Consider the following 22,203-nt stretch of genomic DNA (forward strand, 5'->3'; position numbering starts at 1 on the left):
CCGCCCTGTGAGCCTTGCATCAGTGGCTGCTCTCATGATTCCTTGTTTGGAGCTGCTGAGAGAATTGCAGCGGTTGTCCCTCCCAGGAGGGGGCACAGAAGAAAAGGAGCCCCACCCTCAGAAGCCCTGGACATTTGGGATCACTAGCTGCAGAGAACTGAGGGAACTGAAGGTAGCCTAGTTCGATGACGAATGTCACCAGTAAAGGTTCAAAACAGAAAAGAAGCAGTTTACTTCTCAGAGCCAATAGCTCAGTGTGCTGGAACATCCTCAGAAAAGGCTCTGCTACTGTAGGAACAAAAATGAGGTGGGAGAGGAGAGGAGAGACTAAGTCTGGTTGAGTCATCTTTGAAACAGTACAAGCAAAGCAAGCCACTCAGGTGGAGAGAGAATGAGGAAAAGTCTGCCAGCATGCAGGGGAGAGCAATAAAGCATGCAGTACAAAGTTAATTTAGTGTAGGGCGGAGCCCTCCGCATTCCGCAAAGGCATACCTCTTGCTCCAGAGGGGGTTTTACCTTGCAAGATTTTCGCAGCATCTCCTTGGGCAGGCAGCCAGAAATCCCATTAATTGGACATGCCCTTTCTCCTTCGTATATTTATGTCTCAGGATTCATCTAACTCAGTTTCATAGAAGTAAAATTAATTTTTTTTCTGGAGGCCATTAAATTAAATTGTATGCAGATTGCATTTTCTCTCCCTCAATTATTAAATTTCTGTAAAGCTTGTGTTTAAAGGACACCATTTCATTAATAAATTCAATTCATGAGAGTATGGTTCTCTCGTAAGGTTGGTAATGGGAAGAACAAAAATAAAGTGCCTTAACAGGATAGATCAACATGCTTCTGAAAGCACTTTTGAGTCACAATTTCATGATTAACCTTATATATAAATTGCACTTTGATGGTGTTGTGTTACACACCTGTGTTTCTGTAGCATTCCTTCTGTACATGAGCCCTTGCAAAGTAAAATTTCTATGCATTTACAGAACTTCAGTTACTGTACATTGCACCAAGATCCAAGCAAATGCTTAAAACCAGCTAATATAATCTCCCCATGGAGGCCAGAATCATCTTTCAAAAACCAAAGTACTAAGCCAGTGAACAAGGACTTAATAAAAGAGAATATCCAAATAACCAATAAGCATATGAAAAGTCTTTCAACATCATTAATTATCTAAGAAATTTAATTTTAAACCACAGTGAAATGTCTTTACCCACGCAAGAGAATAAATTAATTAATATTAAAAGCTGACATTTTCAAGTGTTGGAAAGGATGAGGAAACTTCAACTATCATACACTGCTGGTGGAGTATTAATTGGTACACTCACCCTGGAAAACTGGCAGCATTAACTACATTTTAATATATATTGAAATTTATTGAACACAGTAATTGCTTTCTTAAGTGTATACCCAATAGAAATGCTTATATGTATGAAAAGACATGTACAAGAATGTTTATTATAGCTCAAACTTGAAAATCATTCAGATTACCTCAACAGTAGAATGGATGAGTATATTGTTATTGCCATATATAGAAATATATACAGCAATGACAATTTTAACAGCTATTACTATGTGCAATAATATATTGTATATAAATCTCACAAATATAATGTAGCGTTCAGCAGAAAAAAGCATATACAAAAATATTTTTGCATGATTCTATTTCTATAAAGCTCAATGGAAAGACAAAGATGATAAAAGTCAGAAGAGTGGTTACCTTTGGTGGAGACCAAAACTAGACGAAAGTGGATGGGAGGCTTCAGTGATGTTGGCAATATTCTATTTTTTGATCTGGGTGTGGGTTACACAGGTAACCACTCTCTAAAAATCTGTTGAGCTGTACACTATGATTTGCTCATATTAAGTATGTTAACAACAATAAAAAAGCGTTCTTTTAAAAAGACAAAAGACCGATTATTTCATACTCGTGTCAAACCAGTCAATGTCTTCCCAGTACAAGGAGAGTACAATCTAAAGTTGTCAATATAGATAGCCTACAAGGCCCTGCATGAGCTAATCCTACCTAAGTTTCCAGTCTGTTATTAACCACTTTCTCTCTCAGTCACCGCACTTGAGTTATCTTTTAACAGTTCCTACAACTATTTCTTTTGTCTATCTCTTTTCAATCCTGGGCCCTTAGGCTGTTTTCTCTACCTGGAATATATTATCACCAACTGTTTTCATGACACGCTCCTTTTAATGCTTCAATTCTTAAATTAGTGTCACCTCTTTAGAGAAGCTTTCTTGGACTTTCCTATCTAATATCCCTGTGTTATTTTTGTATCTGTTGTAACAAATTACCACCAATTTAGTGACTTCAAACAACACAGATTTGCTATCATAGACTTCTGAGTCTCACTGGGCTACAATCAAAGAAGGTATCATCAGGAGTTCTTTTCTTGTGGAGGCTCTTAGAGAGGATCCATTTTCTTGTTTTGTTTTGTTTTGTTTTGTTGTTTTCCCCAGCTTTTAGAGGCTGCCTGCACTTCCAGGCTTGTGGCCCCTTCTTCCATCCTCCAAGTCAGCAGGGCAGCATCTTCAGGTCCCTCTCAGACTCTGACACTCTAGCCCCAGCTTCTATTCCCACCCTTGTGATAAATCCAGATAACCCAAGAAAATCTCCTGATCTCAAGGTCAGCTAAATAGCAACATCCATCCCCCACTGTTATGTAATATAACATATTCACAAGTTCTGGAGACTGGAATCTGGACATCTTTGAAAGGGGCATTATTCTCCCTACCAGAGTCCCCTTCTTTTGTTCCAGCACAGCATCATGTTTATTTCCTTAAGAGCACTAATCACAATTCTTAATCACTTTGTATATTCATTTACTTGTTCACTAACTGCCCCAGCTCAAACGCAAATTCTGTAAGAGCACAGAGCCTATCTGTTGTGGTCTCTGCTGTTCCCTTGGTGCTCACCATAAATGCCTGGCACACTGTGGAGTTCAATAAGTATTTGTGGGAGACATAAATAAGTGATTATGAGTTTAAGTCTATGTTTTGATACCTAACAGCTCTGTTTGGTTTTTATCTTTCCCTCTCATATAAAAATATATATTATATCTTGGCAAAAGGGGAATTTCTGCAGGAATCATAGCATAGATTTTTCAAGCTCTCCATCATGCTAACTCACTGTAAAAAAAAAAAGAAGTCATGCCTACAGATAAAGGCCCATGTATATCACATATGTATCTTCATCTTTTTCTTGTATTTAAAAAGATAGTTTATAAGTTTTACATCCTCTTAGAAAAAAACTTTTCACAGGGCTCATGCTGCTGAAGAAAAAGATAATCTCTGATGAAGAGTTGGGATTCTTTGTTACAGTCATGTGAAAAAAATATGGTACATGGGGCCCTAAGTATGAACTAGGATGTAGCTACAAAGACAGATATCATCAGACAATCATGGTTTGTCTCTGTTTTACCAGGTTATAATATCGGATACCAAAGTTTTTTAAATTCTTGGTGATTCATTCATTTGTTCAGCAAATATTTATTGACTATCTATTAAGCGTTAGGCACTCTCTAGGCTCCGAGTACGCAGTATGAATAATACAAAGTCCCTGCCTTTAGAGAGCCTGCAAATAGTTACATAATATTCTGAGACATGGCAGGTGTTACAAAGAAGAAAGGTGATAGCGAGAAACAGAAGGTTTTGAATGGAGATTCCATTCATGTGATAAAAAGGTAAATCTAGTTGCTGTCTGGGTGGAAGAAGGGAAACCAGTTAGAAGGCCATTATACTAATACAGACAAGATAATGTCAGCTTGAACTAGGATAATAGTGCTGGAGTTCATTAAAAATGGTTGAATTTGGGACTTATTTTGAAAATAAAGTTTATATGATTTGATGACGGATCTGGAAATAGAATGTTAAATAACGAAAGAGAGAATGGGCCTTGTTTTGTTGGGGGTAACTTGGTGATTGGTGGTGCCAAACTGATATGGGGAAAGTTGGGGTTAGTTTGGGGATGTGAAAGATCAGGAATTTTGAACATGTTAAATTTGAAATGCATGTGACATATCTAAGTTATGTTGATTGGGCAATTGACTATTTGGATCTGAGGATTTAGGGGAGATAGCACATCTAGAAATATGAATTTTAGGGTAAAGATTAGAAAAACCATAACTAAGCAATGACATTAAATGTGATCCACTAGGGAATTAGCGAAGACAGAGAAGGTGACCAATCCTAGGGCGCTTCAACATTTAGAGGTCTACAGAACGGGGAGCAGCCAGCGACAAGGACTGCGGGGGAGCAGTCAGCGTGGTGGGAGGAAATGTGGCAGAGAATGTGCCCTGAAAGTCATGGGAAGAAACCGTGTCAAAAATGTAGAAGGAAAGACTGCTGAGAGTTCAGGAAGATGAAACTTGAGAGGGAAAGAGGAAGGTCTTTTGTTGAATTTCCTATTTTATCAAACCCAATGGCTTTCAAAGCATTTTCCAAGACCTCCACAGAGCTCTTAAGTCCTTCACCTGGGCCCAGCAAAGAAGTTTTAAAATGTGATCACCAAATAACCTGTGCCAGCTCTTTTTCACAGAAGTGTTAAATTGAGGGACTTCTCTTCCAAAAATTGTTTCATTTTACTTAACATTCAATCAGCAATATAGACATTCAGTACAAAATATTATTAAGTGCCTTCAACGTGCTTGGCCCACCCTCGGGTCAGGAAATGCGACGTTGAGTGAGGTGGGCACCGTTCCAGCCTCACAAAGCTTGGATCCTACAGGCAATGTAGGCAATCAGATTGTTACAATAAGTGTGTTACAGACCCCCATACGAAGGATAGAGGGTGCTAGAATAACTCAGTGCAGCAGGTGGGGTAGGGGTTGAAAGGTTAGGAAAGGCCGGGTTCTGAAAGATGAGGAGTTATCCAGGAAGGGAACAGTGAACCTAGCAATAGAGAAAAGCACAGCACAGAGTTAGAGGCATTGAAAGAATGGAAGGAGAACGCATGTGGAGAACACTGTGAAAAAGGAAATAAATTTTATTGTTATTTTTCTCTCTTTAGGGTGACCTGCCTCAATAACTTTTAGAGACTTTCAAAATACCTTAAAAATTATTTGTTATTATGGATAATACATTGATAAATATGAATAATCTGAATTGTCCATGGTATGGATAATCAAATTTTATTTTTTAACCGTAAAAGATATTTATTTGTATGCAGTAATCAATATTCACTGTTAGTTAATATATAATAGTTAATACAGATAAGCACTAGATATTTCATTAATTTTTTCCAGGTAATCATAGGAATATTTTTAAAGTATTATTCTCTAACTCTTCCAAGATTGTCTAACCAATCTAATTGTTCATTAATCCACTCTCATGAGGCCCTGGGGAATACTTGTACATATTAAGCACTTCTCTTTATCCCAATTCTATAATAAGAGCCATGATAAGTACAATAACTTATTAATAAATATGTATCAAATGATGCCTCATTTCTAATGTGCTCTGACCCTGAAACTGAAAGAAATGTAATTCATTCCTTATAATTTCTTAAAATTTATAAAATTTTCAATAAATTTTAATAAGCTCAAAATAACACATAATGATGAGCCATCCCTTATTATTACCGGGTGTGGAAAAGTAATGAAAATAGGTGATTAGATGCTTACATTATATTATATTATCATAATTGTTAAATAATCAATGAGGCTATGTCTAACCCTCATTCTTACACCTCTGCATTGGCCACATTCCATGCACAACTCCATAAAATAATCATTATTTGCGTATAGATGAACCTGAATTATTGCAAATATGTTTTGTACCATCCTCTGGTTGGTCTATTTTTAGTAGTATACTATTCTAATTCTTTGAATACTGGTAATTAGTAAATGGTATGTAGGTATGGTTACTTGCTAATGATAATCTTTAATTAACCAGATTTTCCTTTCCAGGAATGCTTAACTGATTTTACAATAGATGAAAAATCATTTATCTCTTTTATTAACCACAGAACTGTTTGATAGAAATTGATAACAGTTACTTTATCAACATAGAAGTCTTCAACTGGAGATTTGAGAGTATTTTCCCAAAGATTTGAAAGATAGAAATATCTTATGTTAAAACGCATGTAGGCCAAGTGAGCTTAGCCAATACACCCCACGGCAATGGCAGAGGGCTATCGCTGAAAATAAAGATAACATCTCTTCCTTTCAGAAAATAGTTCTCTGGCACCAAACATAGTTAAAAAGCTGAGTGGCAACAAAAAGCCTGCCTTCATAGAGTTTATATTCTTGGGAATGAGATGGGAAAAGAGGAAAATAAACAAAATAAATAATATATTAGATGGTGGGCAGCTCTATAAAGGAAAATAAAATAGGGAAGGAGGATAGGGAGTACAATAAAGGGGAAGGCTACACAGGAAAGGTAAAATCTGCATAAAAACCAGAACAAAATGAAGAAGCAAGACATGTGGATATGTGAGTACATTCTATATAAAGTGAGCAGGGTAGCTGTATCAAAGTCAGAGGAAGAATAATAGGATATAAGAAGCTAGAAAGGAGTAGCTCGTGTAGTGCCTTGTAGCTCATAATTATGTCTTTGGCTTTTACTTGGGAGAGATGGAAAGACGTTAGATGAATGATCAAAATGTACAAATGTTTCAAACTAATAATTAGGACTGTCGTGTTGAGGATAGACTGAATAAGAGGGCAGGAGAAAAGGCGTGGAGACCACTTGGAAGCTATTGTAATGACATGTGAAAGATTGTGATATATTGGAGCAGAGTTGTAAAAGTGGTTGTAAATAAAATTGTTTGGATTCTGAGTAAATTTTGAGGATTCAAGATAATAGGATTTGCTGATGAATTAGATGAGAGAGAGAGCGCGAGAGAGAGAGAAATGATAACTCTGGAATTTGGCCTGAGCAACTGGAAGGGTGAGTTGCTGTTAATTGGCACAGGGAAAAGGAGATCTGGGGCAGAAAGATCGAGAATTTGCACTTGGAAATGTTAAATTTGATATGCCTATTAGACAGCAATAGAGAAATGTTAAAGTGAACAAGGAAAAGGGAGACAGACTGACTCATAGATGGAGAGCAGGCTGACAGCTAGTGGAGGGGGGTTAGGGGATAGAGGGGTGGGGCAAAAAGAAAAAACGGATTCATGAACATGGACAACCGTGTGGTGATTATTAGGGGGCGGGGGGCAAAAGGGGACTAAAAGGTAATGGAAAAAAATACAATAAAGATTATTTTTAAAGAAATGTGGAGTAGCCAAGTGGATATATAAGTCTGGAGTATAAGAAAGATAATGGAACTTAAGATAAAATTGGGAAGCAGTCAGTGAATAATGGTTTACAAATCCATGGGACCGTATGAGGAATGCATGAGAGAAGACAAAAGACATAAGAGGTGTAAGAACCGAACCCTGGAGCCCTTCAGCATTAAGAGGTTGTGGTGATGATGAGGAACTAACCAAGGAGATACAGGAACTAATCAAGTGATACAGGAGAAAAACCAGTAATGTGTAAAACCCATGTAAAGAAAGCGTTTCAAGGAGGAAGAGGGGATTAACTGTGGTCAGTGTTGCAGAAAGGTCAAGAGGGGAAGTGAGAACGAGAAAGAACATTTTAGTGAAACAGTCATGGAGAAAGCATGATTAGAGTGGGCTCCAGAGAGAATAGAACATTTACTAAGTAGGTTTGTTGTTGCCAGTAGTATTGATAATATCATTCTGAAGCTATTTTGTGTATATTGTAAGATAGAAAAAAATGAGTAAATATGTAAGTGCTGTTTGGAACCAGGGTTTTCACAGAAGGAGAAGGGAACTATAAGAACCGTGTGACACTGGATTTTAATTGGAAATATTAGGATAAACTCATGAATGCAAGTCCACTAATAGAGCCCAGAAACACGGATACTTAGTAGCAATAAACATATATATCACCTAGATTTGGGTTTCTAAATACTATCTCCCACTACAAGAGACCAGAAGTCCCTAGAGAAAGACCTGCTTCCAATCTGGGGCAAGAAAAATATAAAATAAGATTGAAGCATTATATTTTTAGAAAGCAAGGAATTCTCAAAGAATGGGGAAGACACAGAGCTTGCTTGAAAGGGCTATCACCAGACAAACTGAAGAGATGCTGAACACTAAAAATAATAATGATGGTAATGTATTATAACACCTTGAATAAAAATAAGTCTGTTTTTCCACATTCGTGCTCAAAAGAGAGGGAGAGCGGGAATAGGGGAAAGTCCTCTGTCCAGAAAAAGAAATAGCTAGCAAATGAAGAAGGAATGATACAATTAGAAAATTTACATTTGGTAACTCCCCACATAGTAGACATTATCAATGAATAAAATAAGCAGATGTTAAAGCCATTAGGTGAAATTATTTAGAGAGCAAAATAACCACAAGTCCTCAAAGTATCATCCCACAAATTACCTACTAATTTCAAGGTGAAAAGATCCAGTATCTCTACAAAGGAGAGATGGAGCAGTCATTGTCTTAACTAACTAAATTTACCATCACCAATAATGAAACAACCTGATACTATATACTTCCTGATAAGAGGCAATAAAAACAGGGGTACTATATATACAAATATATAGTATTTTTGCCAAAAATGTTTAACCTCAGTCTAAGCATGAGAGGACAGAATTAGACTATACCAGAATGTGGAACATTCTACAGGATAACTAGCCAGGAGTTTTGTGGGTTTGTTTTTTTTTCCAGTCACTTATATGAAAAATAGATAAGGTAGGAGAATATTCTAACTTGAAAGAGACTGAACATCAATAATAAGTAAATGCAATGAGTGAAACACAATTGGATCATGAATGAGGAGAAAAGTATACATTTGGGGGACAATTGATGAAATTTGAATATGGACTATATATAATGTAGAATCATTGAAATAATATTAACTTCCCTATGTATGAAAATATCATCATGATTATGTAGGAGATTGTCCTTATATTTAAGAGATGCATGCTGCTTTATTTAGCAGTGATGTGTCATGATTTTTAAAACTTACTTTCAAATTGAAGAGGGAAGACAGATGATCTGATGCTTGAAATTGATATTAGAGAAGTGTCGCAGCTGTTGATAACTTGAAGTCTATACCTGACTTAAGTGGGAATAAGTGGCTGAGGTGGGTAGAGTATTGGCTAATTGGAATGGAGAAGGTCAAGGAACGGAGAGATTAGACTACTAGGGAAATATCTGTATGTATATTAATATCACCCAGCTGAAGAACTAGCAGTTAAAATCTTCAGAAAATGAGGATGAGTGACATGGGGCCAGTAGGTTACAGCCACAAAGCAGTGGGTGGTAAAATGTGCGGACAGGAGATTCTAAGCTGAACGTCGTGAGGCAGAAGAGAAGTGGGGTATTCTGGGAGCAGTAGTGAGGAGCAAGAAAGAGGATTTCTTCTTTCTAAGCCCAGTAACAGTAATGCTAAGGAAAAACCACAGCCGCGTTTTAAGAAAAATAAGGAGAAGACACTTCTTAATACAGAAGGTGAGTTTTCAGGAAAGAGACTGAGTATATAAAGGATTTCGCTGACTGACCAGAGAGCACAGTGGAAGGGTTTCAGGAGTTGAAGACAGTGGAAATAACACAAGAAAAAGAAATTCACAGAACAACATGGAGTTACTCTCTGGGGCAAAAGAGCTAATGGGGCAGTTCTGAGCTTTTGGAAACTGACATAACCTGTAACGTTAATTCTGCTAGTGCCAGTGGCAGATAATGTTGGTAAGGCTATGACTTGGGGGCGAGGGGTGGGGAACGTGTTAGGAGCATTCAGAATTATGAGGCTTTCATTTAGCTAAAACAGAGGGCTTCCTTTAGGCACAGAGTAACAGAGAAATCCCCTTTGACCCCTGCCAGTGTAGGTTTGGAGGCCAGAGATAAGCATCAGCTGCCGTCTGGCATGAGGGTTTCTTTCTGCTGCTTTGAATATTATCCAGAGCAGGGGGAACTGGGGTTCTGGCTCTCGACCCACTTTGAAGATTAATCCACCCTAAAGGCCATGCTTCTCAGGAGATCAGAGCACTGAAATGAGAGTTGTCTGTCAATGCTGCCAGTTCTCAGACAGGACAATGGCCTGTGACAACCAAAGGACAACAAGGATGCCTAAAAAGTAGCACCGAGCTGAAGAGCACTCATGTTTTCCCTATGGCCCGGAAGGGTGCTCTTGAAATATGGAAAGTTTAGAGCTTCCCAGATGAAATTTTTTAAGTTTAAAAGTTGGCTACTTTCTATCACCAAGATCAGAAAGACAGCGGCCTAATGAGTAACTGGACATTTTGAAACATCCTAATATTTAAAAGGAAATTAAAAGGAAGTCTTGCTTGCTATCGTTGCTGAAAATCACAAATAGACACACACAGACTGAGTCACTGTAATAACTCTCTAGTCTTAGTTCACTGAATCTCTGCAGATCCAATTTGGCATCAAATAACAGCCCATTCTTCTCTGCCACCCTGGTCATTGGGAGCTGATGAGGAGGCAGATAGCACCTCAGCTGCAGAGAAGGAGAAAGAAGTGTTTTCAGGTGACATTTTGTTTTGGAAAAAGTCTGCAAATGTTAAGTCTGGTCTGTTTTTTTCTGAGCTGCACTAAGCAATTTCGGAGACTTTGGCCACGGCACCTTTTCTTAAATCAACTTAATTATGTAGGAGGTAGGATATCTGAGCTATGCCTCTGGTTATGCCCCTGACAATTACAAGTCACCAACTTACTTACGGTTTCTCCATCCATGCCAGTGAAAAATAAGTGTCCCAAAGTGTCCAAAGGGATGTCTGCGCCACTGCTGGCTCGAGACCATGCTGCTTCAGCCCCCAAGGTGGAGAGAATGTTCACATCTTCCGTTGCAGGCCTTGGCTGCCAGGCAAGAAATGCGAACTGCTCCTCTTGGGAGGGACCTCACTTATGCAAAGAGGACAGACCGAGGCGGATGCCAGATTCAAAGCAGGACCCTGTAAGGAAGGTCTTCAAATGAATTAGGTTCTGAGAAGGACGCGATGCACCAAGAGGGATGGACGGTGTTTTTGTAAGCAGCATGCTAAGGCGGTGATGGGGATCTAGCTCACCTGATACCCTATCACCTAAAGTCGGTTCTGATGACCATTTACCTCATTATTCAGCTAAAATTAGCATTTCCTAAAGCACTAATTCTTCATCCTTACTGTGAGTTGGGTGATTCTGATCTGGGGAATTTTTTAAAATATGAACACCCAGATCACAACCCCAAAGGTTCTGCTTCATTTTCCTGTGGTTGAGCCTGGGCATTATCAGATAAACAAATAATACAGATAAAACAAATAATAATATTTTAGTGGAAATATGTTCCAACTAGTGCATGGACATATTGCATGAGACATGCTTATTCTAAAAAGCTTTTTCTATTTATCTGAAATTCAAATTTAACTGGCTGTCCTAGACTTTTGTTTGCTAAATCTGGCAATTCTACCTAGGTTTAGCCAGGGTTAGCAACCACTGTTCTTGTGTATGTAGATCATACAGGTTGGACTGGGTTTATTTAATGTTTTATGAATAATTTTGCATCTTTTTAAAAGTGTATTTTTCCCATGTCTAGGCAGATCACGAATTCATTTTTAACCTGTGTGTCTCTAAGGGACTATTAAATATCTATAATTTTCATATTTCTTATAAATGTTTTAATATGTTAGGTTTCATGTGATTCTTCCAATTTAACTCTTTTGAGTGTTTATTTCCTTTTTGCTATTTGCTGTTACTGTTTACAAGTGAAATAATAAATATCTGGGATTTGATTTAACACTCCAGGCGGGAGAAGTAAGGAGATTAATAAAACAATATTGGCAAAACGATGATAATTGTTCAAAGCTAAATCATGGCAACATGAGGGTTCATTGCACTATTCATTCGAATTTATGTATTTGAAATTTTGGTACAGTTTCTAAATTCAGAAAAGTAAACACATGTAATAGACATCCCTAAGGAGTGAAGGATCGGGTAGAGGCTGGAAGGATCCAGTCCTTGGAGTTCCCCCAGAGTGGAAGGAGGAGTGAAGAAGTGTCATCTCACACTTCTGTAAGGATCGGAAATTATGATTTTTTTAAAAATTTAATAACTTAATAGGTGACAAATGGTATCTAATTGTTTTATTTTTTTTTTACCTTTGATTATTAATGAGGTTGAACAGTTGAACATCTTCCAAAATATATTTAAAATTCTCTGGTCTGCTTGTGCCTCTTAGAGCATGAACATTTTTATCAATTTGTATAATTTCTTTCAACAATAAAAAATATTCTTTATGATATTTTCTATTAATATTTTCAGCAACCTATTTGCCTTTTAACTTAAAGACATAAAATAAATGTGTATAATCAAATCTATTCTATTTTTTTTGTGCTTCAATATATTGCCTTTAAGCTTAGAAGCTTCTTCTCCCCACAGGTGCTTGCTTAATAGACATACATTTTTATTTTACTCTAATTTTTTATGGTTTAATTTATATTTAACCCTTTAATCCAAATGATATTTACATTTTATTGTATGGTATGGGTGAAAACCTTTTTTTTTTTTTTCTTTTGGCCTGCGTTCAGCCCATCTATACCTCCAAGTTTCCTTGTCTTAAACCCTGCTTTCTCACTTACTCTACAGGCACGCAAAGAGTGAGGGAATGAAGTGAAAACGAAATACAAAATTATGTGATTTTTGTTTTCTTAATTAGAAGGGAATCTCTGTGACGAACTTTTTTATGGACACTTTTCCTTTTCTGTCTAGTAGCCTACAATATGCATGTTTTCTTGAAATTAAAAAAGTTCTTTGAAAGCATCCAGTAGAAACCCTTGAAATGTAAGGTGGAAAATCTACTTAACTTACAACTAAAGCATACAAATATGAGAAGAGTACACTCAGCATATTCCATAGGAAATGCATTGAATTGGAAAAATAAATTAACCCAATTAAGCATGCTGTAGATTGACTTCATGTAAATGATTTTTTTGCAGTGGGTTGATATTCTAAGTTGTTATTGAGAGTTTTAACCATAGCCTGACTCTCTTTGGAGATGGTAAGATTAGGGTTTGATAAAGGTAGGATGGGAAGGAGGAAGAAGAGCAGAGGAAAGATAAGGAGGAGGGAAAAAATGGTGAGGAGAAGTAAAAAAGAATCAGGGAGAAGGGAAAGCACATGGGAAAGAGGATGAATTAGAGAGCTGGGAGGAAAAGGAAAGAAAGGAAGAGAAAGAAATAGAAATCAATTTCCAGTCATTCAAAATGGGCTCAGGTGCCCTGTTGTCAACTTTTTAAAAATGGCTCATATTTATTAAGTGCTTCCTCTGTTCCTGACTCTGTTCTGAGATCTTTACAGATATTAATTTTTTAAAAATCACTTATCTTTCCTGGTGTATAATTAGACATTAGTGTCAAAATTCACTTTGTTGTTATTGTTAACACACATTACCAACCCTTTCAATAAACCTAAGACTCAGGTCTGCTACTTGGGGAGTTAGTGAGACTTCTGAAGCATGACATATGGGCTCCTTTTCGGGAAAATGGAAGACAGAATCTTGCATTCTCTAGTTTGGTCTCTAGTCACTATGAAGACTGAAGGGTACAGCTCTAGAAGCAAAGCAATTGGCCCACTACACTGGATGGCTTATGATCTCCTGATCCAGCAAGCCCTTTGGGACACAGGCTTAATGTACTATGTTCCTTCCAGTGAAATGTCAAGTCTGCACTTATTATAGTAATTATCCATTGCACAAATATACGGGCTGAACATTGATTCTGAGATCACACACTGTAACCTATCTACTGAGCCAAATAACACCATCAATTTTTCACACTGTTTTAAAGCCAAGTTTGTTGCTCGGATACTTAAAGGCATCTTGTATTCTGGTAAATAGTTGACACCTGTTTTATGCCAGTCTCAGCCTGGCAATAACCAGTGTTGTGGAAGGACCCATCCTTATGGTTCTTATAATAGCGAGATGCCCTCAGCAATAACCATCAGGAAACTTTGGAAGGGGGCAAGTATTATTTACAGATCCTAAAAATTACACAGTACACATGGGGCCACACGTCGAGGTTGCATGTAGAGAGAGAACAAGCGTGAGAGAACAGGCCTGCGGTTCTGCTTTTATTGAGGTGGCCGGTGAGGGCCTAGGGTTTTGTGAGCTCACTCTTTACGGGTGATTTAAAGTGCAAGAAGAGAAAAAGCAATCGGGCCAAAAGGTCAGCTATGGAAATCAAGCAAGATTTGTGAAACAAAGGAGCCTGGGGCTGGGAGGGCTGGAGGGCCGTGGCCTGGCTCTTCATCTCGTCCAGCGGCTGACAATGTGTTTATTGAGCCAGCCACCTCTGAAGTGGCTGTCTTGCCATTCAGAGCTTACATCAGGCACTTGCATTACAAAAAGAAAAGCCAACTGTCAGGGTTTACACTACAACAGTGTAATCTGCTAACAGAAGAGATGGAAAAATTGTGCAATTTATGATACGTAAAGAAATACAAATTAAACCACAATTCTATGGCCCTGACTGGTGTGGGTTGGGTGTCATCTCACAACGCAAAGCGTTGCCTGTTTGATTCCTAGTCAGGGCACATGCTGGGGTTGCGGGCCACGTCCTGGATTAGGGGCATGCAAGAGGCAACCAATCCATGTTTCTCTCACACATCCATGTTTCTCTCCCTCCCTTCTCCTCTCTCTAAAAAAATACAGTCTTAAAAAAATAAAATAAACCACAATGCTTTGCTTATCATATTTACAAAGATGAGAATGGCTGATAACATCCATTGTTAGGCAAAGTGTAGAAATAAACTGTTGGTAGGAGTATACTGCATTTTCAGGGGCCAATTTTGTAATACGTATAAAAAAAGTTTAATGTGCATATACTTCTACTTAGTAATTCCACTATTTTGCACTATCCTGAAGGAATATTGGACTAATATGCCAAATGTGTCTTCCTTTTTAAGAAAAGTGTTCATTGTAGCACTGTTTTCAGTAGTAAAATTTTGAATAGCCTTTAATATTTATTAACAGGGACTGGTTAAATAAATTCTGTCATAACCATGTTATGGAATATATGTAAATAATTTAAAATATTTATATTTATATTTATGTGGGGAAAGTATGCTACAGAAAGTAAAACTAGTACTATCTTTTACACATAAAGTTCACAAAGGCCTTCCAAATTTCCTGTTTGGGATATACCTAGCCCTGGATTTATAAAGCTCAGGTACTGAATTTGCCATTGCACACAAGTGCTACTTTTTTTTCTAGCAGCAAAAATCTGGATGTAACCCAGTTGTCCATTAATAAAGGAAAAGCTGAATGCATTATGACATTATGATCTGGCCATTATGTGGAATTGTACAGGAATTAAAAAGAATGACTTGGACAGTTGGTTGGAGCATCGTCCCCTACACCAAAAAGAATGACTTAGAATTGACCTGGAGAAGTCTCCATGTTATTGTAAGTTTTTTAAAAAAAAACTTCAGCATGGTATTATCTTGTTTTTGTTTTTTTAAAAAAGCAATTAAACTTCCGTGTTATATATATATGTGAGATATAAATGTAATATAGACATATGAGATATGTTTAATCTCTACATTTTTTTAAACTGGTTATGACAATAGGCACAACCTCAAAGGGAGAATAGCACCGGGCTCATTGACTGAAGTCATCCTAATTGTAATAGGTGGGCGGGGGGCGGGGGGGGGGGGGGGCGAGGGGGGGGTGGTTGGGGAGGAGGGTGAGAGAGAGGAAAGTGGAAAAACACAGCTGAATGTGTTAACACTGAATACCTTTGTGAGGGAGAATTGAAAGAGGCTAATGATCAGATTAATTTTTCTTTATATGCCTCTGAATTCTTTGATTCATAAGAAAGAACATGTATTACTTTTATAATAAAAATTCAGTGTCACAGATTTTAAGTTAGGCTAGTAAAAAAGCTTAAAAATGGAAACTCTTTCATCAGTCTCCTGTATGTTTATGCCTCAGTTGACAATTTATTTTTATTTTTATTTTTTGATTTATTTTTTGCTCCAAGACCAGATACTGGCTGAGCGCTTGTCTGAATGGTTCACGAGCTGTGTGGGTTGATGATGCCCAAGCCATGTGGTAAGTGCATAAGCTAACTATTGCTGGGCTTTGTATTTTTCACCACCCAAGCTCCCTCATTTGCTTATGCAGACTAGACTCCATACTACGGAACTAAAGTTACCAGCATCTCTCTCACAGGAGGTTAAGCTCACAGACAAACTCACAGGTTTTTTGTGTGTGTTTTTTTTAGGCAAAAGACTTTTAAGATTTAATATTTCAGCAGGCATTTCCCCACAGATCAACCCCAAGACAAAATGGGAACCAACAAACATGTTACCTAGCTAGTTCTGACAAGGTTGCTATACCACTCCTAAACAGTTTCAAAGGGAGAACAGCACCAGGCTTGTTTACTAAAACCCCCCTTCTAATTATAATAAAAGTGTGGGTGTGCACACGCGCGAGCATGCATAAAACCAGAAGGGATTTCTCAGATAGCAAGTTATATGTCCTGCCAGCCAACAGCCAAGCTAATTCTAGGAGAAACTATGTGATCAGCTTCTTCTACAAGGACAGGAAGCACATGAAAAGGTGATGAAATAGGGTCGAGTGGCCAACTTGCTATTTTGGGGGGAAGCTCTTGGGACTTCCAAGTACTAGGGAAATAAGTCTGTGGTTTGGTGTGTGTGTTTAGAGTACTCCTTGATGTTTTGGTGGTTTTAAACATCTAGATTTAACTCTAGAATTCCATTAGTGTTTGGTCAATTATATTTGTGCTTTAGGATTGAGTCTTGAATTTACAAAACATAAACTGCATTAACATGAGATCCTGAAACTCAGAATCTTAGCTAGGAGCCTGAAAACCAACAGTCAGGGAAGGCTCTGAACACCCAATGGGGAACTTCACCCTTTAAAATGAGATGAATTGCAAGTCTTCTAAGAGTGAACCCTGCCCTTTGTATATGTGATCTCCATGCCAACTAGCCTGACCCTTAAACAAAATGGGACCTTGGGTTGTTCTTGATTAGCTGTACAACAGTCAGCAGGTCTGTGGATTTTTTGATATTTTGCCCATCTGCCAAAAGAAATCGTTGGAGGTGACTCCTCTTTCTCTCTCAAGCTGATGTACTTGGGCTTACATGAAATTTATTTATTTGAACAAGCAGAATCCTTTGGTCCCTGGCTTGAATTCAGATCACTGATTATTAACATGCAAGAGCTATAAAAAAAAACTGGTCACTTGATTACTTACTTCAGAGACCTGATCATTATTTATAATAGAAATATGTAAAGAGTTATGAAACTGATTTGACTTCTTTTCCTTCAGTGGTGAGCAAAAAAGTGGAGGGGTAAAAAATATTTTTCTTGCAAAGTCTATGCTGATTTGTTTTACCATCCTTATTCACATTTTAGTCTGTAGAGAAAGTGTCCTGAGTAATAACTAAATCTGTGAAAAAGGAGTAAGAAGAGGAAAGAAAATGATTAATAATAATAGTAATAACTATTTATTGAGCACTATGGTGTGGCAGACACCTAAAACCTTTTTGAGATTATCTCTAAATCTTCTCTACAAATACCATAATTATTCTTATGTTATAGATGGTTAAATTGAGGCTGAAAAACTGAGAGTAGTGTCTTGCCCAGGGTTCCCCAGCTAGTAAGCAGCGGAGCTGTAGTGGTTTTTTTCTCTAAGTAGAGTCACCATACATCCCAGTTTGCTTGGAATAGTCCCAGTTTACCTGTATCCTGACGCAAATATTAAATAGACTCAACAGCAAATTATATGATCAATATACCTCAAGGCTCCTGTTTTGGTACTGACATTCTGAGCTGGAATTTTTGTTGTCATGGGGGGCTGTCCTGTGCATTGTAAGGTGTTCAACAGCATCCCTGGCCTCTACCCACCAGATGCAACTCTCAGCCAAGTACCAAAATACACAACTGTCTCCAGATGTTTTTCCCAGAGAGGCAAAACTGCTTCTGGTTGAGAATTGCTGCATCAAAAGCCTATGTTCATGAACATTTAACTGCAGAAAGAAAAGAAAGTCTATTTGCTACAGCACATGTACCATGAACTGAATGTACCTATCACAGTGGCTGGCACATACACTGTCCTCAATTAAAGGTTCATTCCTTGGGGGCATTATTTGACTTCCCAATTGCAGAGAGGTGCAAGGGCTAGCAAAATAATGAACAAGATGCCTGGAGAGCTTTAATGACAAAAACTGGCTTGTTGCCATTCTTATTAAGAGAAGACTGAGACAGTGTACTGGAAACTAACCCAGAAACCTCCTGGCTGCCCATTTGAGTAATACTGTGGTGTTTGATTTTTGATTCCACTGGTGTTGTGCCCTAGTAATGAACATAAAAGCCAGGGAGATAGATAACCAAGGAGTGCTACAGTAGATTTCAAGCTGCAACTTTCTTCCAAAATAGCAGCTAAGGATAATGAGTCTTCTTTTTTTCTCCTACTCTTAGAAATGACCACCATTTCTTTCATACCACCATTTTCCATTTATTAGCAATAACAAAGGAAATACCAATAGCACCAATTAAAAATGAATCCACATGACGTGTTTTATCCTTACAGCTGTAATAACTAGTAACTAACATGGATTGGAAAGCACTTCGCAAAGGGAAAAAGTGCTAAAGTGCTGTACAGATACATTATAATTATCACCATTAATAAATTAGCCCGATTCTCCTAGTTATCAAAAGGCACGTAAGGTCAGATACATGGGTTTCAATGGGGCAAAATGATCACAACCTACAACGTCGCAATGGTTCAGATGTGCTGGCAACAAGTTTTACCCCATGCGATCCTGCAGAGCTGAAGTTACACACCCTTCAAAATATGGGAGAATGAAGCTAAAAGTAGACAAAACAGGTTTTTTTTTGGAGATTTACTGCTTTGTTTTAAAAGACTCCTACCTCTTTTATGTTAACTTTTAAAATATAATTACTCAAACTTCTAAATTGTACATTTTAACAAAATTAAAATGTCTTGCTTAAGGTGACAGTAAATTTTATTGTTGTCTCTGAGCTGATATTCCAGACAGCATTAGAATTTCAGAGCATTCTGCAACGTGCAAGAGGTCAGATTGGTAAATTTTGTGCTTGCGCCCTCGGGGAGCATCTTCAGTATTCATTCCAGAGTTGTTACTAGAAAAAAACAGCTTTATTCATTCCCTTGCCAGCAGGAGTCTTGGCAAGAGACAGCTCTTGGCTGACCATAAATAAAATTCCTTGAATCACCAGTATCTTGATTTAAGAAATAAATTTTACTGTGTCTTACATACACAAAAGCTGATTAACAATACTTAAAGAAAACACTACTCCACTTTTTCACAGGTGTACAAAAGAAAAGATAATGGAATTACATTCAACAATAAAGCTTAAAGTTCACTCTAGGTAATAGTTGCATTAACATTCACATACACAAGCACGGAGTAAGTATATTTCGGGAGTCTTATAATAGCATACAGCATACATATGGGAGATTGATCTCGGGTAACATCATATGTGTTAGCAAGAGTAGCAATTCAGAGTGTTATAGAAAAGGTAAACGAAACCAGGGAAAAGGTGTAGGCTAGCACACCAAGACAAATCACAGAATTAGAGGATTGCAAAGTCTGCTCACTGTGTGTATGAGAAAACAACATTTTTCTTCGATTTCTGGGTCGTGATAGTGTTGGCTAGAGAAGGTTGTGTATACAAAGTGCACATAATTGTTTCTTAGAAAAGAGAGAGAGAAAGATCCTTTTATTTAGTAGTTAATACATGCAAGAGGCAGCCCCAGAGTGACCTGAAAGAGTAAAGCTGTGATTGGCAGGTGGCCGGTATAATACAGATGTTTCAGGCAATTCTCTTAAAGCACTTCTGTAGCAGCAATGATCATTTAAATGGCTGTAGACTCAACTCGCTTTTCAGGAGAGTTTAGGGGAATCATCTTCATCATAGTTCTCTTTAAAGATTTGTAGTTATAGATTTTCTCTTTTTTAAATAAATCTCTCAAACAACAAACAGCTTAAAGTGAGGTGTTGGGGTTTTCTTTATTTTTCTTCTTTTGCTTTTGCATATGTGTTGTGGGAAAAGGATCTGGCCTTTTCATAAACATTGTGTGCAAAAGAATGTTTCATAAAGTGAGCACAAGGACATATACAGGAAACACATCAGATCTGCTTCTGTTGCCCTGGCTGGCCCCTTGCTAAACTCTGAACTACCGGCTTGTAGACACAGCCAACAGACGTTAGGGACTGCTAAAGCCTTGTTGGTGAGGGCAGTTTTGTCTGATTGAGGGTGGCCACCACCTCTTGAGTTGTAAGATTTAAAAAGTCTGGTCCCTGTTAAGTTTCTCAGTTCCCCTCCAGACAGGACTCCCGCTGCTTGTCTGCCTTTGTTCCCAGCGCTCCCTGCACCGCCTGGCCTAACCAGCCCGCCCTGGCCACTGGCCACTGTCTGGCACTCACATATCCCCGGTGGTCACAGATACCCAGTGGCCAGATTACCCAAGCTGCTCAATCTCAAAAGCTTTCAACCTGCCCTGCAAGTGTCATCAAGACAGGATCCCCGGAGCACAGGGCAGAGAGTCCAACCTCTCACGGGCGGGGCTGGAAAGCCTCTCCTTTGCGGCGGAGGAGAAAGGAAACTTGGGTCTGCTTTTTAGGTTCTGCAAACAAGCCAGAGCGGAGAGAAAGAGTTAACACCAGACTTAGTAAAGCTTTTAAGACAAAACCTGCTAAATGTGATCTAGACAGACACAGGGCACTTGCTGCAGATTTCTGAGGTCTCTAAGAGAGGGCTCGTGTGGACAGGAGAAAGGAGTAGGTAGGGAGTTGCTACAAGGGAGAGAGTTGCCATTAGTACAAAAACTGGCTAAGTGGCTTGTTTTCCATTACAGGACCTCACTGGTCACTGTTGTCAGTCGTGCTGTTCCCTTTCTCTTTTTTCTCCTGGGTCTTGTTACCCTTCTTCTTTTTCTTCTTTTTCTTGGTCTCCTCCTTTTTGCCGAAGGTTATGAAGTCACTTTTGTCAATTTGGCTGTTCGTGGGCTCCTGCCGGATGGAGATGATTGCAGGAGATCCTGGGATAATGAATTTGTCTGGCAACTCACCGGGACCAGGTTGTTTGGGGTTGCCTGGTCCGTACTTAAAGGTCCAGCTGTTGCTGTTGACACCAGCACCGACTGGAGGGGACACCTCTCCTGCCTCCGGTTCTGAAAGACAGACCATCACAAGTCAGTAACAGAGTCAACACACGCCCCCCATGTCACGTTAGTGGGTAGAATATAGGGAAGGCCACACAGGCAGGTCTGGCCTCCAAGAACAAGGGAAAACAAAAACGAAGAACTGGAGGTCCTAAGAGCTACGTACACAGGGCATCCCCCCGGGGAATCAGTGCGTTAGCTTTTTTTAACCTTTCTACAATGAGAGACTCCAGGACGTTTTTGGTTGCAATCCCAAACTGAAATACTTGCATCCCACCTGATGTCAGGCTACTGTACTGTTCCGCAAGCCAGTCTAGGGACCTCTGGAGTCTCCAAGTTCTGTCAGAAGTTTTTGAACAGAGGTTTCAATAACCATGGTAACTTAAAGGGCAGCCGACATGATACATCCTGCATCAGCTGCTGGGGGGTTTCAGAAGCTCTGTCTGCCACTGCGCTCAAAATGCTTTAATTATCTTCGGCTGATAGAGAAAAGGAACCTAAACTGGAGAACATGATGCAGTTTAAGATTTTTTTTTTAGAGCAGAATATGTTACTTTTAGTGTATGAATTCAAGAAATTACTTTGGCTACAAATATATTTTGACACATGCTCTGTCCAAAACAAACAAAAAAAAAAACTTAGTTGAATTAATTACAGTTGACCCTTGAACGACACAGGAGTTTAAGGTTAAAAGTTACACATGTAACTTTTGACTCCCCCAAAACTTAACTACTAATAGCCCACTGTTGACCGGAAGCCTTACAAATATAACATAAGCAGTGGATTAACATATATTTTGTATATTAAATGTATTATATAATGTATTCTTACAATTAAGCCAGAGAAAAGAAAATGTTAGTAAGAAAATCATAAGGAAGAGAAAATACATTTACAGTACTGTGTGTATATATTGAAAAACATCTACATATAAGTGGACTCACGCAGTTCGAACCTGCGTTGTTAAAGGGGCAACTGTATTTGATCCTAATTCTTTTATAATA

General features: G+C 38.4%; 1 protein-coding gene across 8 annotated transcripts in view; it reads right to left on the reverse strand.

Annotated features, from left to right (window-relative positions):
* Positions 1–18,662: 18,662 nt before the first annotated feature.
* LOC129066617 (protocadherin alpha-C2) overlaps positions 18,663–22,203 on the reverse strand; it is a 156,373-nt gene continuing 152,832 nt past the window's right edge. For 7 of the 8 annotated variants that reach the window (XM_054568325.1, XM_054568320.1, XM_054568323.1 and 4 more), the window contains exon 4: positions 18,663–21,211. In XM_054568325.1, the coding sequence (XP_054424300.1) occupies positions 20,901–21,211 (311 nt within the window). In that variant the 3' untranslated portion in view covers positions 18,663–20,900. The remainder of the gene's footprint in view (positions 21,212–22,203) is intronic. The other variant, XM_054568321.1, reaches the window with a different exon arrangement.

Source organism: Pteronotus mesoamericanus, unplaced genomic scaffold (assembly GCF_021234165.1).
Source record: "Pteronotus mesoamericanus isolate MK-2021 breed Mesoamerican mustached bat unplaced genomic scaffold, CSHL_Meso_final contig_2, whole genome shotgun sequence".
Taxonomy (NCBI): domain Eukaryota; kingdom Metazoa; phylum Chordata; class Mammalia; order Chiroptera; family Mormoopidae; genus Pteronotus; species Pteronotus mesoamericanus.